The following is a 16763-nucleotide window of genomic DNA, read 5'->3' as shown; positions in this document are numbered from 1 at the left end:
AGTATTTATTTCTGTTAAAAAGTCCGAGGCAAATTTTAAAGAGCTATTAATTACAGGCTTGCTAATGATAAATGACAAATACTCTGACATTCTCTTCTGACTGTAACTGTGAATACAGCATCCCCCACACTGATGCTACTGTTAAACTGTATAATTATAGTAGCCTCATAATAGCTGCTTTGGAAAGCGCTTTCTCTGTTATTTGAAGCATTTTGTTGTGAGTGATCTGGCATCTCGTTTAATCATACTCATGTTTATATTCATCATCAAGGCCACAGTGTCATTGTGTGGGGATGTCAGCAGTAGCACTAAAAATCGAGGGATCTGGAATATAAAAGACAAGAGCAAATACGGTTATAAAAAAAAGTACTCTGACTGTGGACTTTGCCTTAGTGATCCTGACTTGTTTGCTTTGCTCCATTCTGAAGTTCTGGAAAGCAGAACATGCATCGTCATATTTCATCCTCACATTTCATTATTTGCAGTTCAGTGTATGGACTGCAGAAACCTCTGAAAAAGAACAAATGAGGTCAGATCCTGTTGTCAGGCATGTTGAACGTCACTCTGTTGACTCTGAGTCATTCCTGTGCTGTACAGATGTATTCTGGATAGAAAAATTTGATAACGTCATGAACACAACATTTTGTTCCAATTTCTAAAAAAGAAAATTAGGCAAAAACAAATGACTTGTTTGTGGCTTGTAAAGTTTAGCTTTCAGTGATGTGGCACAGACAAAGGCAGCCCCACAGCATATTTCTAGGCCCTCTCTGAAAAGAAGGATTGTATATAAGGGTTTCTTCAGGTCCACCCTTTTCAAGTTTAACAAACTTGCAGAGATGTATATAAGGATATTTTTCACATGGACTAATCAAAAGTCTATGAACTTTTAGAGAAAGCTTGTGTTTCCACAAGCATTAAAAAGTAGCTGATTGTCTACAACAGGCTGGCTGAAACCACATGTCTTGAGGGCCATTAAGCATGTTAAGTGTACATTGTCTTTATGAAATGGTTTATCCAAAACAAATAAGGCCTCTTGTCTGATATGTTATCTGACTCATGTTCTTTCCACCTCTGCCCTAGATATTCAAGTCACTCATAAGAACTGCTTTAATCGAACGCATACACCAAACAGAGCTTGAATTATGGAGCCTTCTCAATCAGAGATGAACATATTATCAAACGGGAAAAGTCATCACCTCGGCGATGATGTGGGTGTGCCATTGAAAACAATGCTAGATGAGGATCAGTGAGTATTCTTTCCTTATGAATGGCTGCCTTTGTTTAATACAGCTTGAAGCAAGTATTTTTTACGCTTTCCTTTTCATCTTTCTCTAGTTATACTTGTGTGAAAGCCACAATCTCATAAATCCAATTAACCAATATTCTTTTAAATTCAAATGTCACTGCTAAAGCTAAAAGCAGATGTTTGATTTGTTTTTGCTTACTGTTGCCACTATGATAATTCTCCATTAACATTGAAAATGATGAACAAGATAACAGATGTGGTGAACCACATAAAGTATAACTTCATAAATAATATTTGCTTTTTTAAATGCATGTTTACCTTGTTTTTGTGCTCGCCTCAACTGGTGGATCCTTATACAGAAATGGCACTCAAACAGTCAGGTATGTTTGCAGAGATTTACGTCAAGGGTTTTCAGCTACATATTTGCTCATTACGTCACCTTCAAAGCACATGATTTGCTAGAGTCTGCAGACGATGTTTGCTCACTTTCTCAGTGGTGGATGGAAATGCCATCAATTAACACCTGCAAATCTGGCCTCTAGATATGAAGAGCCTGATGATGGACTGGAGAACGAGGAATTTTTGCCCAACGAAGGCGGAAAGAAACCCATACGTTTCACAGATGTAAGTGAGAAACCCAACAATTATAGCTATATAACATAGGTAACAACGTTAGGTTTTATCTTAAATTGGCATTTAATGTATACTCTGTTTTTTATTTATTTATTTATATTGCATTTACAGTTTGAAGGAAAGACGTCTTTTGGCATGTCGGTCTTCAACTTGGGCAATGCTATTATGGGTAGTGGAATCCTGGGTTTAGCTTATGCCATGGCCAACACTGGGATACTCCTTTTTTGGTGAGTAAATGAGTTTTAAAACAAATATTGTCTTAAACATTCCTTTTGGAGGAGGATACTTGTTCACCTTTTATCATTAATTAGATTGATACAATCATTATTTCAAGCCTCGTACAATAGCTTTTACTGTATGGGGACAGTCTATTCTTGCACTGTCAAAAGAAAAGACTATATCTATCAGCATATAGAAAGTTCTGTAGCAGGTAGTTTCAGTGCCTCCCTTATGGATGGATCTACATATTTTACACTGGATGTCTTTTCTGGCACAATTCTCCCATTAATACTCCCAAATGGGAGCAGACTGGCTTGTGACCTCTTGAGGCTGGTTTTGTAACCCCTACTGGTCTCAACACAGGGATCTTTTGTATATTAAGGAAATGTGTTAACCAGTACACTATGGAGCTAGCATATGGAAAACTATTTTGAGACTAATTCTTAGAACTACGTTCTCATGGCAGTGCCAAGAAACCAGTGAAGACCTCAGGAAATATCTTCACCTAGGAAAGGAATTCTCACATGGATGTAGGGAATCACAGAGATCTTGGTATAAGGAGTCATCCTAAGCGATGCTGTCTGGCCCCACATTTATATTGAACAAACAAATGTATGACAGCTTCCCACCTGTCAGCAAAAAAAACAATTAGTCTTTTTCCAACAATTTTCTGACCTCAAGATTTGCTATTCTACTGATATGCAGTGATTAAAATGAAAGGAGGTAAACTAAGTTGTACTTCTCAAAGTAATCTGCCTTTTCAGTGCATTTATAAATAGTACTGATTTATTATATGTCTTAATGTCTTGCAACACATTATATGCCAAGATTGGTTCACTTTTATTTATTGCCTCTCTTAGGCCCCAAGCCTCCTTGCCACATAGGCCATAGAAAGGCCACAGCTCAGAATAACTGAACCACCAGACCCCATAGAGGCATCCATACAGACAGCTGCTGTTAGACCATGACCCAGGTTTTCCTAGTCATATAGTTTATGGTTTTTTTTTCTCTTTTTTTTCTCTTTTTTCTCTTTTTTTCTTTTTTTCTTTTCTTTCTCTTTTTTTTTTCTTTTTTTATAAAACCAAAGCATGCGACAGGCTACACTCACATACATTTAATGGAGTAGAGCATTTTTCAGTGTTGTGAGAGAGAAAAGGATGCAGGTAATGTGTGTTTTAATTGCACAATTACTTTAGATACATGCTTGCTATTTGTTTTTTACTGCTACATTGTCACTTCCCCAGCTACTCAGTTACATTATCATCTCCCCATTAGTTTTGCATTATTTTTTTTATGATCACAGTGGGTTGTTTTTTTTTTTTTTTTTGTATTTCTGCTGTGTTTTTTTCAACTTCAACTTTTCGTGCTTTTACAGCATTTTTCTATTTCCTGGTGTTGTTAAGTTGCATTGCGTTTGACCTTTCAGGGCCACCGTACAGTCTCCACTGACTGTAGTTTATGTTTAAGTAGCTGCAAAGAAGTGAGACTGGAGCAGAAAATGGCCTCAGCATCTGGTGAAAGCAGGAAGTCAGTTTAGTTTATACAGAGTAGCTCTTGTACTGAAGGAACCTATAGCCTTATGGAATCTTCCTATTAGTACTTGCATTAGAACTGTATAATGTATGATTAGCACAAATATAGTTAGAATGTAATATTACATCAAGCCAAATTTAACACATACAGAAGAAAAAAGGAATAAATAAGTACAGCAAAATAAGTATGTTTATAGATGTCTGTATTATAACCACATTAATGCTAGAACAGGTGTTTCAGCCACTGAAACATCTATCCAGACTGAAAAAATACTACTGAAAATACATGATACTGCAAGGTTTATAGATCTGGCTGGAATAAGTATTTTAAACAGTTGCAATTAAAGTTGATATAAACACTTCACATATAAAGGCTAATTTACATCATGAAAAGCTGACAGATGTAACACTGCCTGTGTAGCTGGATTTAAGAAATAAGTGCTTAATCCTTCGGGATTCTGAAAGTTCAAGTTTTTAAAACATGTTTATTGCCATCTTGTGCCAGTAGAGAACGTGACATCATGTGGTAGGTTTTTTTGCGGTCAATAGACTTACATTAGTTTATGTTAGCTAACAAAACTAATAACTCAGGAGAAAATAAGGACATCCATCCACCCAGTCGCTTCCGCCTATCCTTTTCAGGGTCGCGGGGGGTGCTGGAGCCTAAAATAAGAACAGTAAAATAAAATGAAATATAAAAAACATCAGTTTTTCACTTTTGTCCTGCCCTTGGCTATATCAATGAGTTTTATGTTAAAAGTGAGGTAATGCTGTCCAGCTGTCACTCTCTGTCTCTAAAGCAGTAAGTGGTTCTTCATTGTTTGGTTAGCTTCACTCAAACTGGAAAATCCACCTGTTAGCCATAATGCTTGGATTTGTAAAGCACTTTATGAATGAGATTAGTATGGAGAGCGGGTTTGAGACAGGTGACAGGTGGTTTACCGAAATAAAAAACCTGGAGTCAGAAACGGATTTTTTCTTGTGTGGTCATATGTACTGTGCGGCACAATCAGCTGATGCAGTCAGTGCTAATTTATGACCACAAAATATCATGAATCAAAAAACAAATTTCAGGATAATAGTGGTATAGAAAATAACGAGTGTGTGACTTTTGTTTTTTGTCACAGGTTTCTTCTGACTGCGGTAGCAGCTCTGTCATGCTACTCTATTCATCTGATGCTCAAATCCTCAGGCATTGTGGGTAAGCATTGTGTCATTTCTCAATGTTTTGAAAAGAAATGGTACAATTACATGTTGTAAAGTTCTCACATCGAAAATCCCCTGGAGATTGCTATTGTGGTTGCCATTAGAAAAGGACAGCTTATAAAGTTAAAAAGATCAAAAACCGCTTAATGTCAAAGAGTGCTTGACTGAAAAAAAGGTTATGTGAAAAAAAACTTTATCAACAAATAAAGTATTCATAATTTAAATGTATTTTTAAAAGTCAATTTTGTATAGAAGGATTTGATTTTCAGTCATCGCGACTTGTGTAATGCCCTGTCTCATTAAATAAAGACATTTTGTTTTGTTTTTTTATTCTGTAATTTGAGGTTTCGCTGAGTTAAAATTGTCTAGGCAAATTTTAAAACTAGAAAAAAAGTCATGTCAGCGTACTCTCTATTTATCTAAGTTGTGCAGTCATTTGTCAACCCCTCTGAAAGCGTCTCGTTGTGTTCCTTGGACAGAGATCATAGCAAATATAACTAAATTTGTGATTGTTTGTAATCTGCTTACAGGAATCCGAGCTTATGAACAGCTGGGGTACAGGGCCTTTGGCAATCTTGGAAAAATAGCTGCTGGCACAGCAATCACCCTGCAAAATATTGGAGGTGAGGAGACAGTGTAGGTTTGGAACATGTTCGCTCATGTGTTCTTCCACTGGCCTGAAGCTATAAACTGATTTCACTTCAATTCAATTCTGTTATATGCTTATTGCACCAAATCACTTCAAGGTGCCTTATACTGTACGGTAAAGACCCTATAACTATAGTCAAATAAGCCATTAGTATTACTTTGGCTTTTGGTCCTATTTATAAGTTTGGGATATGATAGAGTATTAACAATGAAGTAGCTGCTTATAAGTAGCTGTATTCCTTGTGATTTTGACATTAAAAAGATTTGCTCTTCTTACTGACCAGAGAGTTGTTGAGACAAACTAGGTCATACCTTCTTCCTTAAGCATGAACTACTCAACCCAGCTTCTTAAGAAAAAAGCCACAGTTTACCCTGTTGATTTCAGAATTGAAAATGGAGCTGCTTGATTACTAACAGACTCAAAAAGATAATGCTGCTTTCCTTTCTTCACTAACAATTAGCTTTGGTACTGATTGTAAGATTACATTTGATGATTACATTTAAAGCATTTCATGGCCTACAACAAAAAAACATTTCATCAAGTGAAACTGAAGCAGTCAGTCCTGTGAGTGTCATCGGGCAACAGTGGCGTTTCCTAAGACCAGAGTCAAGACATGAAAATTATCTGTGAAAGTCACCTTAGATTATCACAGTCATTGATGTTTTTTTGTTTTGTTTTTTTCACTCTTTCTTTAAACTTGACTTTAAAAATGTTCTCAAATGCATTTTTCAGCTCTATCTTGTACTTAATTATTTATTGTAGGAGAGCTTGATTATATGTTTTAGTGTGATGTGATTTAATGTGATTTTAATGTGCCTCGCAAAACTTCTTAAGCTCTAAATTAGTCCATAATTGAGATAAACCCATACTGATTTCATAACTAGTTTGCTGCTACTACGTGGTAAGATCTGGTACGATCTGTATCCAGATAACTGAAAAGGGGAAAATATGTTAATGCAAGCTGTAAACGCATAAGCATGTCACTGTGATCAGTCATACCACTCACTACCACTAACTTCACCTGCTTCTTCTAACCAAAACAGTTGCAGATATTACTCATAGGTATAACAATTGCACTGTAAAGAAGCTACATAGCATAATTGTCATTGGAAAACTGACCTTATTTTTCAACAAATACACATTTTTGCTTGAAAGGTAACAGAGTCTATCGTCCCAGCTCAGCTAAGTTATAATCTTAAACCTGTTTCAAAGCAATAAAGTTTTGGTGCCAACGATAAATACTGAAAGTAGTAAAAATTTGTAAAACATCCAATTTCCCAAAAGTACAAAGGACGCGACCACAGTGTCCACAGTAGTAGCGACGGCTGTGTCACCTATGTAAACATGATGTGGTAAGTGTACTTGTGTCATTGTTTTTCTGATGTCTGTTTGGTTAGCGTGTGTACTTGCACTGTGGTTTACTTCACCACATGTTACATTTCCCCTGTCTTGTCTTGTTACAGCTATGTCCAGCTACCTTTACATTGTTAAATCCGAGTTACCGCTGGTCATCCAAGCTTTCCTGAAGGTTGAGCCCAACAGCGAGTGAGTCTTGTCATTTATGTCCTTTTCAGTACATGAGCACATGAGTCTTGCCTGTTGTTGACCCAGAGCTGAGACACTGTGTGCAGGGTCATGGGGCCTGGCCCAGTTTGCAGCATTTACTGAGTCAGTTGGTTTGGGGGTGTAATGAGAATGGGAGCCTGGAATTGGCTGAACAACAGGAAGGACATGATTGGGCATCTGATACTAAAGCACACAACATCAATCCTCACTACTGTCAGCTTGTAGAGGCAAGCACTGTCCACGTCAGAGTTATGCCAGAGACACGGTCTGCATAAGGCCACGGAGGACTGAAGTAGATTCCAGCTGTCTGTTTAAATCTAAAAAAACCTTGTGCTCAAAATGGATTGCAGCTATAATACTTATGTGCTGCAGCCTAGACGGTCTGAGGGCAGATATTCAATAGCTCAAGATACTCAACAGAATACTTTATTCAGTTCAATTTAGTTTTATTTATATAATGCCAACTAGCAGGATTACACATGTCAGGGCATAATGTGCAGACCTTCTGAGTTAAATGGGCTTGACACAAGATTTTCATCTAAGCATGGGGCTTGTTCCAATTGTTGCTCGTTTGTGTATTTTAGTGGAATTTTCCTCTTGCTTGGATAGACTCCAGCCGCCCCATGACCTTGTATTCAATAAGCAGAAGGGAATGAATGATGCATGGACTCATAATTACATAATTGTTCAAGTCGTAGGTGCTTCAAATATTTAAAGTCATAAAAAAAGACCTTCGGTTGTAAGGGGTCTTGCAACACATAGTGTGGCAATCCAGAATCCTGACCTCAACATTATTAAGTCTTAAGATTAAGATTAAAACCAACTGAGACAACCTAAACCAGGGGTAGGCAACCTTTCTGATGGTGAGTGCCATCTAAAATTTCCTCAGAAGTCAGTGTGCCATATGATTGCATTAGCAATAAATTTAATAACACTCTATATTAACAGCTACACAATATATAGAACCACTTTATAGAATGATATTAGTTTGCAGATGTTGGCAGGTATCAGCGAATAGTTATCAGCTGTTTTGAAACAAAAACTTTTTATCCATAACAAGAACTCCATGACAGCAAATGAACTGTACAACAGAAAATGCAAATGCTATTTATGGTCTCCTCACAACAATGATAACAAAAATAAACTAAGCCAATATGGCATGTCTGTTAATACAGAGACACACATGTTAGTGTGATCTCTGGCCTCCCACTCAGAGACAGAGGTCTCCGAGTGTCCAGCATTCAGACGGCTACCCGAGGACACTCATGTGAGAGAAAATCTGTTCACACAGATATGTAGAGCCAAATACTGTCAATAAGGCCTCTGCAATGTTCTGAAGACAGTTAAACTTGTCAGGTAGTGATGTCCAGCAGGTGAAAATGCAAGCTCCATGAACACGCACAGCTGTGGATTCCAGCTGCTTCGATGTTGTATTAACTGGCATTAACTCAGCCAGCTAATGCGAGACAAATCTAGCTGCTCATTAAAGATTTCTGGTTTGATCAGAAAATAAAACATTGGTCCATACACCTGAAAGTCCCAAAAACGCATTGTGAATTCTGTCTCGAGTCTACGGATGCATTCGTGTATTTCCCTGGTGCTGATGCTGAGTGGAAAGCTCCTGAAGCTTTTGAAGTGTCGGAATGTGGAAAGGTAACAACGTCCCTCTCACCGATAGGCTAAGTTATTTTTAGCCAATTACAAGTTGAATCTGGTAGTTGGGGTTGTTAGCTAAGATACTATCATTAAGAAGTGGCACAACTAATGTATCTATGTGAGTTGATTTCCGATGTGCATCGTTGACGTGGCCATTTATTTTTTAATGCACCTTCTCAGATTAATTCACTGCGTGTCGTGCCCAGGGCTGGATTGGGACAAAAAAACAGGCATTTTGACTAGAGACCGGCCCACCAGGTATTAAAGCTATAAAGACTTTGAATGAAAGCAAACACTGTGGTGACAGTGATGTACAGTCTTGTTGGTATATGTATGATTTCTATACATTTTACATCAGATAAAAACTTTGGTTGTAAGCGTCAGATAATTATTTAATAGCAGCCCGACATTTTAAAAGAGAATAAGAAAGTATTTCTTTGTGCCCCCCTTTCCCTGTTAATGCCCAACCTGGCCCTCCTGCCAAAACTTTGCCAGATCCACCCCTGCACAGTTACCAGCTGTCAGCTACATAAAAAAAAGAATCCTGGTGTTATTTGTCTCTCAGAAACAGTTCATAACTTCCCTTCAACTCATTCATGTCACCTAAAAGTTAAACCTGTTTCTCCATCACAGCTCTGATGATTCAGTAAGGACATCTCCTGGTTTCATCTTCATGTTTCCCTCTCATCACATAACCAAACCATATCATGACCAGCAGGTTTACAGCTGTGGCTCCAGCAAACATCAGCTGATACTAGAAATTAATATTAAATAAATTCTAACAATAGCTGATCAAGCTTAAACGTGCTGCTGTTGTTTAGCGCGACATCTGCTGGTTTCCTCTTTCTGGCGCAAAGTGGGAGATAAACAAACAAGAGAGAAAAGCCGATCAGCTGATCATGGATCAGTTTCATGATTAAAATAGCAACAGGAGAGGGAGGGGGAGAGAATGAGAGAAGAAGAGGCAACTCCAGCTTTGTGTCTTTTTCCATCCTAGCTGAAGTCCAGGACAAACTGCGTCCCTTCTCAGCTCAACACCAAACGCGTAATATTTTCTCTGAATACGGGACGATTCCGTCTTTTTACGGGAAGGTTGGCAACTCTACTAACTAACCTTATGAATAAAATAAAGTTCAACATCAGTAACATCATAGCACCCACCCAGCTGTATAGAAACTCCGTCATGCTAGCTAGTACGGAGTACGGGTTATTGTAACTGACTGTAAAAAGTCAGCACAACGAAAATAAACTAAACTTGGTTTATATCTGACCCAGATAGACTGCAGGTCATAACTTCTTAGCTGAAGTTCAGTTCACCTGACACTCGGACCGGCGGCTGCCTCGGGTCTCTCCTCCTGCCTCCCCTCTCCCTCATCCACCTGCTGGCCTCCACCACTTGTTAATTTTACTGAATCTGTGGAAGCTCCGCCATAGCCACCTCCAAAAACTGAGTTATTTTTACACACCGGCCAGCATCTGGCCAATCCACCACCTTTCATTGTTTATACCGTTACAAAAAAAAAGATAATCGGGCCACCGAGCAAATGCCTAGTACGCCCGATGGCCAGTCCAGCTATGGCCGTGCCATCAGTTAACCCTTAGGGTTGCTGACCCCTGACCTAAACCCACATGACAACAGCAGTTCTCTCGTAGTTCTCAACCTACTTGCCACCTACGTTAAACGCTTATAGCCAAATGAAATAGATGTATTGAGCTCTGTAACTGCTCTACATGTCTTGCACACACACACACACACACATAAATGACAGCAGCAGGTGGTGTAAAATGAGGTGCCCTTTAGCAACGGAGGCACACTGTGTTCATGTCCACTCGATGAACCTTGTTGTCCAAATTCATGGCGTCACAGCAACTAAGAGGAATGAGGGGTGTGTAGTGGGTCTGTAGTTTTATTTATGACTAGTGGCTCTTGAATTAGAAAGCTATCGTGTGGTGGAGAGACAGCCAAGTGCCTTTCACTCTGCCTGAGTTTAAGTAGTTTGTGCCAGTGCTAAAGTAGATCTGAATTGGTTGGTGTTGTTTTATGTAGGGTATGGGAAAGTTTTTTTTTGGCAAAATATAAAGGGTCCAGTGATGTCCATCATGTTCAAATGCAGAGAGGCTGAGACATTTGGAAACAGTAGCTACTTTGTTGATTTTTTCTGTCTGCCATTCGGTTCTATAAAAAAATCTGTTAATCCAACCTAGGGTTGTCACTCTATGAGAACAGTGAAAGTTAAATCAAAAACTAATTTTGAGGGAGAGAAAACCAAAACTGTTTGTATTGTCACTATTGTCACTGCTAATGCAACTTTGGAAGCTAAATGTTAAAATACTGCTAGTCAGACTAACACAGTCTACTTCCAAAGACTTCATTTGACTGAACTTGGATTTGAACTCTAGACTTGACTGGACAGAACTTGTCCCAAGTGCAAGTGCACCTGCATGTGAAAGCTGCTCTCATTTGACCTACCGCCTAAAAGGCCAAAGAAGACATGACCTATGATTTGTGCAACTTCCCCTGCTTTTAAGTGACTCGCCCAAATTCGCATGCACACATGCATACACAAATAAACACTGGTAGTGTCATAGATCACACTGTGTTCCAGCATGTAGGACTGTGGCAGACAGCCGATCCTACTCATTGTGTTTCTTGCAGGGTTAAGAATAACAGGCTTAGCAGTGAGAAACAGGCTTTAGGGGACAAAGACTTTCCTATGCACAGGATTTAAGAGACAGTTGACTTTAAACTGCATGTTTGTGTGGTACCATTTGGCTCTACAGCTCCTGATGTTTTAAGTTTAGACAGGTAAAATGACTATAAACATGCTGTTTCACCACATTCATTTATTTATATTCACTTAGCAGATGCCAGGTAGATAAAGCGCTAAAGTTCACAGAATAACTCGCTGTATGGATACGGTAAGTATAAAAAAGGCACTGTAAAGTGCTTAGATAGATTAGTCCCACTGGAAAAAAGTCATATAGATGCCACTGCATTCCATTTAGTATAACTGATGATTTGAGTAGTGATTAAAGACAAATAAATGTTTTTAAAACTTAAATATATTATGTCCATCCTTTATTATACAGCTGGATCACAGTGTCAAATCGATAAAAGCTATATCATAAAAGAAGTCAGACTCTCTGCAGCATCTCTAACTGCACCCTAACACCTGACAACTGAGTGTCAGCATTTATACAGAAGTTATTAGACCACCTGTCATAAAACAATAAAACACAAATATTTCAGTAATCTGTGCAAAACGTATTTAAAACTCAAATTTAGAGCTGTTCTTTGGGCAAATAACAAAAGGAAATAATGTTTTTATACCCAAATTTGAGCAGGCGCAGTTGATTGGTAGGTAAATAACTGTATTTCGGTATCTTGATAAAATATAAGAATGTCTTTTACTATTTTTTCTGCTTTTTCTGAAAAATAGTAAATTTGAAAAATTGATGATAACAACAGTAAATTTTTTTTATAATTAAACTTAAAAAAAAAACAACCCATAAATAATGATTTTGATAATTACTAGTACTGTTATTTAGTCAATTGGAGAATAAACCTTCGCAGGTTTGCACCCTCTGAACCTGCACAGGATGTGTCAACAACAACAACAGGTTATGACACAGGTTACAGTGTAGGTTATGGCGTGGGTTACACGATAGTTTACAGTGCAGGGTTTCAGCAGGGTTTGCAGATATGACAGATACCACGGTGTAGATTTAACACAGAAGTACGAAGCCACTGTAACACTAACATTTGTCTACATGTCCTTAGAATAAACATATACATGTAATCTCAGCTATTGAGGTTGCACAACAGAGATATTTCTTTTTGAATGAATTTCACAAGATATTTGTTCAGAGTGAGGACATGTCTGATGATGACAAACTAGCAGAGCTGTAGAAGGAGACTGTAAATGTGAACACTAATACTTGTCTGATGTCTTTTTTTCTGTTTGAAAGAGAGGATAAAGTGTCTGACAGGGACTTTAAGCTTATACTGGTAACATTTGCTGACTTCTTCAGTCCTAAGATGTTTAGGCACCATAGTGTTTTGCTTTACTGCAACTGTGACCTGTCATATAAATAATCTGAGTTATGCAACACACTATTCTAGTACTTCTGTCGAGAGTAACATAAGCAGACACATTTTTTCCACAATCTTGCGGCCAAGGGTGTTCCCAACAGGTTACTGTTGGCCTGACAAAATGGGGTACATCAGCCATTTGGACCAACAGATTTTTAACAGCCTTGTGTCACAGATTTAGCCGCACTGACATTTTTAAAAGTACAAAAACAGCACTAACTCTATGCTACATGTACAGAATGAAGAAATATGTTACCACCACACACTCTTACCAAAATAAACTAGATTTTTCTCCAAACAGTCTGTGGTACTTGAACGGAAACTACCTGGTCATCATGGTCTCTGCCAGTATCATCCTGCCCCTTGCTTTAATGAAACAGCTTGGTGAGTATAATGTAAATATATCTTTGTTATGGGAGTACTGTTTTCCACTTCCATTTACCAAAGAAAGCTTTTAGTGTGTTGGAACATGCTATAATAATACCTTTTTACAGATATTAGAAAACTGTCACAGCTACAAATTGCTCCACAGTTTGAATAAAAGCCATATATTAAAGATAAATATGCACGTTCGAATGTACAGACACATAAACAGGCACACAATCGAACATATGGTCAGAAGCTCATTCAGACATATAAGCAAATAGTTGTAAACTATGGCCAAAAATAAAGGGATGAGGATTAAGGGAAAGCTAACCTATAAAAATGAGTTTTCAGCAGTCATTCAAAACCGTTATCAGAATCAGCTAACATGTGATCTAATGCATACATCAGACAGTGATGATGTTTTTTCTCCCTACAGTTGCCCTGCTGTTAAAAAAGAAAACAAAAACAAAAACATCCTCTTTTGAATCAGACCACTAAGGCAACTTTAACCTTATTGTTGACACAATATTAAAGCAAGTGGGCAATTGCATATAGATGAATGTATAGGTGTTTTCTGTACACACAGTGACCAGAGATAAAAGATAAGCTTGAAGCAGATAAAAAAGCCAAATTCACTGATCTGTGAGTCTAGCCAGACTTCCAGGACCATGTACACATCACCAGCGGGCTTAACTTTCCAATATAAATAATAGATTATTTGAATTCCCTAAGAGTAAAAAAAAAAAAAGTAATAATATAATATGTAATATACTAATAATCAATAGCTAGTGAAATAATATAAAATATTTATGTTGTCTTCACTTAAATTTACAGTTTGACTTACATTTTTTTTTTTTTAACTTAATTAAATGTTTTTTCTGTTTAAAATGGATCTCCATGGCAGCTGGGCAAGGTTCCTGCATAACAAGTATTATGTGTTTACAGTCTGTATTAACAGTTAATGTCCTTTTATTCAGCTACTCGTTGTAACATAGCTTCTTTAAAGTAGTTTTGCTCCTTTTCATTATACTCCAGAGTAGTGGGTTTGAGTTTTGGGTTGTTTTCATGCAGTGCATTTATCTAACTCGTGCATTTGCCAGTTTGTGTTCAAGAAATATTTTCTATACTTAGAAGTTATCAGTTAAGATTATTTGAAATTAATCCAACTTATCTAATAATTTTTGAAGGCAAAGGTATGTACATTGCAGTCAAGCAATTAGTGCGTTCTTGTCCTACTCCTCACAGCGAAAACAGCGGGCTGTTCAGTTAAAAATAATTTCTCCTGACATAATCGCACTCTCAATTCCGGCATATTCTGCTCATTAATACACAGTATAAACATGCCGTCTTTGCCCTCACAGTGCTGTGAGGTCACTCTGTACATTTTCAGGATGTTATTGCAGTAGCTTCATTTATGACAAGGAGCATCTAAAGCTAATGCAGTTAATAGTGGTTCCAAACAACACATGAATTCAGTCTGAGGAGCAGTTATGAATTTTCTCGTTCTCTTTATTTTCAGGTTACCTTGGCTACGCCAGCGGGTTTTCTCTCAGCTGCATGGTGTTCTTTCTCACTGCAGTAAGTTGGTCCAACACACACAGTGGCACATCATCACAGTCACTGCGCACACAGAGCCTCTTTTGCTCTGGCATGCCTTCCTGGCGTACACTTTATGTTGCTAACTTTCCCATCCTTGTCTCTATTTTTGGTGGAATGTGTCAGTGTTTGATAAGGCTAATATAAGAGCTACTATACAGACATCAGAGGTTCAAAGTTAAATCTGTCTACTTAGAGGCTGAGTGGCCCTAATCTAGATTGAAATGGTTTTTCTAAGTAGTTGTTGATAACTGGAGGATGTTTTTTTAATGACTGACATATCACCTTATCCTTATTTTTCATGATATTCCTGTTTGTTCTTCCACATGTTGCCACATTTGCAGGTCATCTTCAAGAAGTTTCAGATTCCCTGCCCCTTTGAGGAGTTCTCAGTGAATGGTACCGCTTCCCACCTCAGCTTGAACGATTCAGTCCATATCCATGAGTACAACAACGGTGTGGTTCACGAGGATGATGACTCCCACTGCACCCCACGCATGTTCACCATCAACCCACAGGTAGGCGGCTGAGATGAAGAACCGTTTGTATCTGTGGATCTGTATCGCTTTTGAATATTGAAAGCCAGAGATGCTGAGATGCTGTAAATGTATTTGCTAGTTTCCACACATGTATGCGGGGAAGCTCAACTGCACTGCTAATAATAGACAGTCATGTGTTTATGTGTCTCTTAACAGACAGCATACACCATCCCGATTTTGGCTTTCGCTTTTGTTTGCCACCCTGAGGTCCTGCCCATCTACACTGAGCTACGCAAGTGAGTCGCCCATCTGTAACCTGCAATGTTTGATAACATCTCAGTGCAAAATGTGGCATTAATGTCCACTCTTTGATTTTAGCCCATCAAAGAAGAAGATGCAGAAGGTGTCCAACATTTCCATCTTAATCATGTACACCATGTACTTTCTGGCAGCTCTCTTTGGCTACCTGACTTTTTATGGTGAGGGCAATTTTCCCTGACATTTCTTTTACGATTGGTGTTTCAGTACCAGCGGACGAATACAAATGGCTGTGTTCATATCAAGTGGACAGAACAGTGATAGATATTTGTTATTATTAAGTAAGACAAAAGGAATCTAGTTTGGGCTGGAAAATATTTGACTAGGGAGATTAGTTTTTTTTTAGAGGGGCAACTCAGATACAGTGTTAAAATGTTCATTATACTTTACAAATCTTGCAAAAAATAAAAATAAAAATCATTTTCCTCGCAAAGGAATAGCTTTTCCTTGTTGTTAATTGTTAGTTATTGTGTATTAGCTATTAAGTGCCATCATCCAGACGATCTAATGTGGTTTCTATAAAAGCGTAGTAACCTTTTTCATGGAAAAATTGAGTCTCTGTAGACAGATTTTCTAATCAGGGGTTTTGTTTTGTTTTGTTTTGTTTAATGATTCCATCCTTTACAGAATTTGCCTCTACTGTGTTACATGGAACCCAAGCGCCCTCTTGTGGAGATTGTTTGTCATGGTATGCTGTCCACAGTTGCTGAGTAATGAGCTCATGCGCAGCTAAACTAGTTTATGTTGATATTTCTGTAGGCAATGTGGAGACTGAACTACTGCACACATACAGCCGGATTGATCCTTACGACACTTTGATCCTGTGTGTGCGAGTGGCTGTCCTTACTGCTGTAACACTGACAGTCCCCATTGTGCTATTCCCAGTAAGTGATGCATTTTATTTCAGTCTTCATTCAATAATTAAATTAATATTGTAACATTATAGTGTTTCTAATGTGATTTTTTTTGCCCACAGGTGCGTAGAGCCATCCAGCAGATGATATTTCCCACCAAATCTTTCAGCTGGTTACGTCATATTGCCATCGCTCTCATTCTTCTCACCTTTATTAACATGTTGGTGATATTTGCTCCTAACATTCTGGGAATCTTCGGCATTATTGGTGTGTATAATACTGAATGTAAAGTTGGAATAATATCAAAACAGTAATGCTTTTCTTATGCTCTGGAGTCTGAGACTCAAGAA

General features: G+C 38.1%; 1 protein-coding gene across 2 annotated transcripts in view; it reads left to right on the top strand.

Moving 5' to 3' along the window:
• slc38a3b (solute carrier family 38 member 3b) overlaps positions 1–16763 on the top strand; it is a 30392-nt gene that overhangs the window by 9175 nt on the left and 4454 nt on the right. The window contains exons 2-15 of one of the 2 annotated variants that reach the window (XM_085274471.1): positions 1081–1246; positions 1606–1626; positions 1789–1870; positions 1991–2106; positions 4758–4831; positions 5367–5459; positions 6949–7030; positions 13102–13184; positions 14686–14744; positions 15107–15280; positions 15458–15537; positions 15620–15720; positions 16319–16443; positions 16536–16680. In XM_085274471.1, coding sequence (XP_085130597.1) covers positions 1143–1246; positions 1606–1626; positions 1789–1870; positions 1991–2106; positions 4758–4831; positions 5367–5459; positions 6949–7030; positions 13102–13184; positions 14686–14744; positions 15107–15280; positions 15458–15537; positions 15620–15720; positions 16319–16443; positions 16536–16680 — 1339 coding nt within the window. In that variant the 5' untranslated portion in view covers positions 1081–1142. The remainder of the gene's footprint in view (positions 1–1080; positions 1247–1605; positions 1627–1788; positions 1871–1990; positions 2107–4757; positions 4832–5366; positions 5460–6948; positions 7031–13101; positions 13185–14685; positions 14745–15106; positions 15281–15457; positions 15538–15619; positions 15721–16318; positions 16444–16535; positions 16681–16763) is intronic. The other variant, XM_085274472.1, reaches the window with a different exon arrangement.

Source organism: Mchenga conophoros, linkage group LG5 (genome assembly GCF_057382185.1).
Source record: "Mchenga conophoros isolate Kocher_MC1m ecotype Shallow Benthic linkage group LG5, M_conophoros_male_GT1.1, whole genome shotgun sequence".
NCBI classification, from domain to species: Eukaryota; Metazoa; Chordata; class Actinopteri; order Cichliformes; family Cichlidae; genus Mchenga; species Mchenga conophoros.
This window is presented reverse-complemented; position numbering and strand designations above follow the sequence as displayed.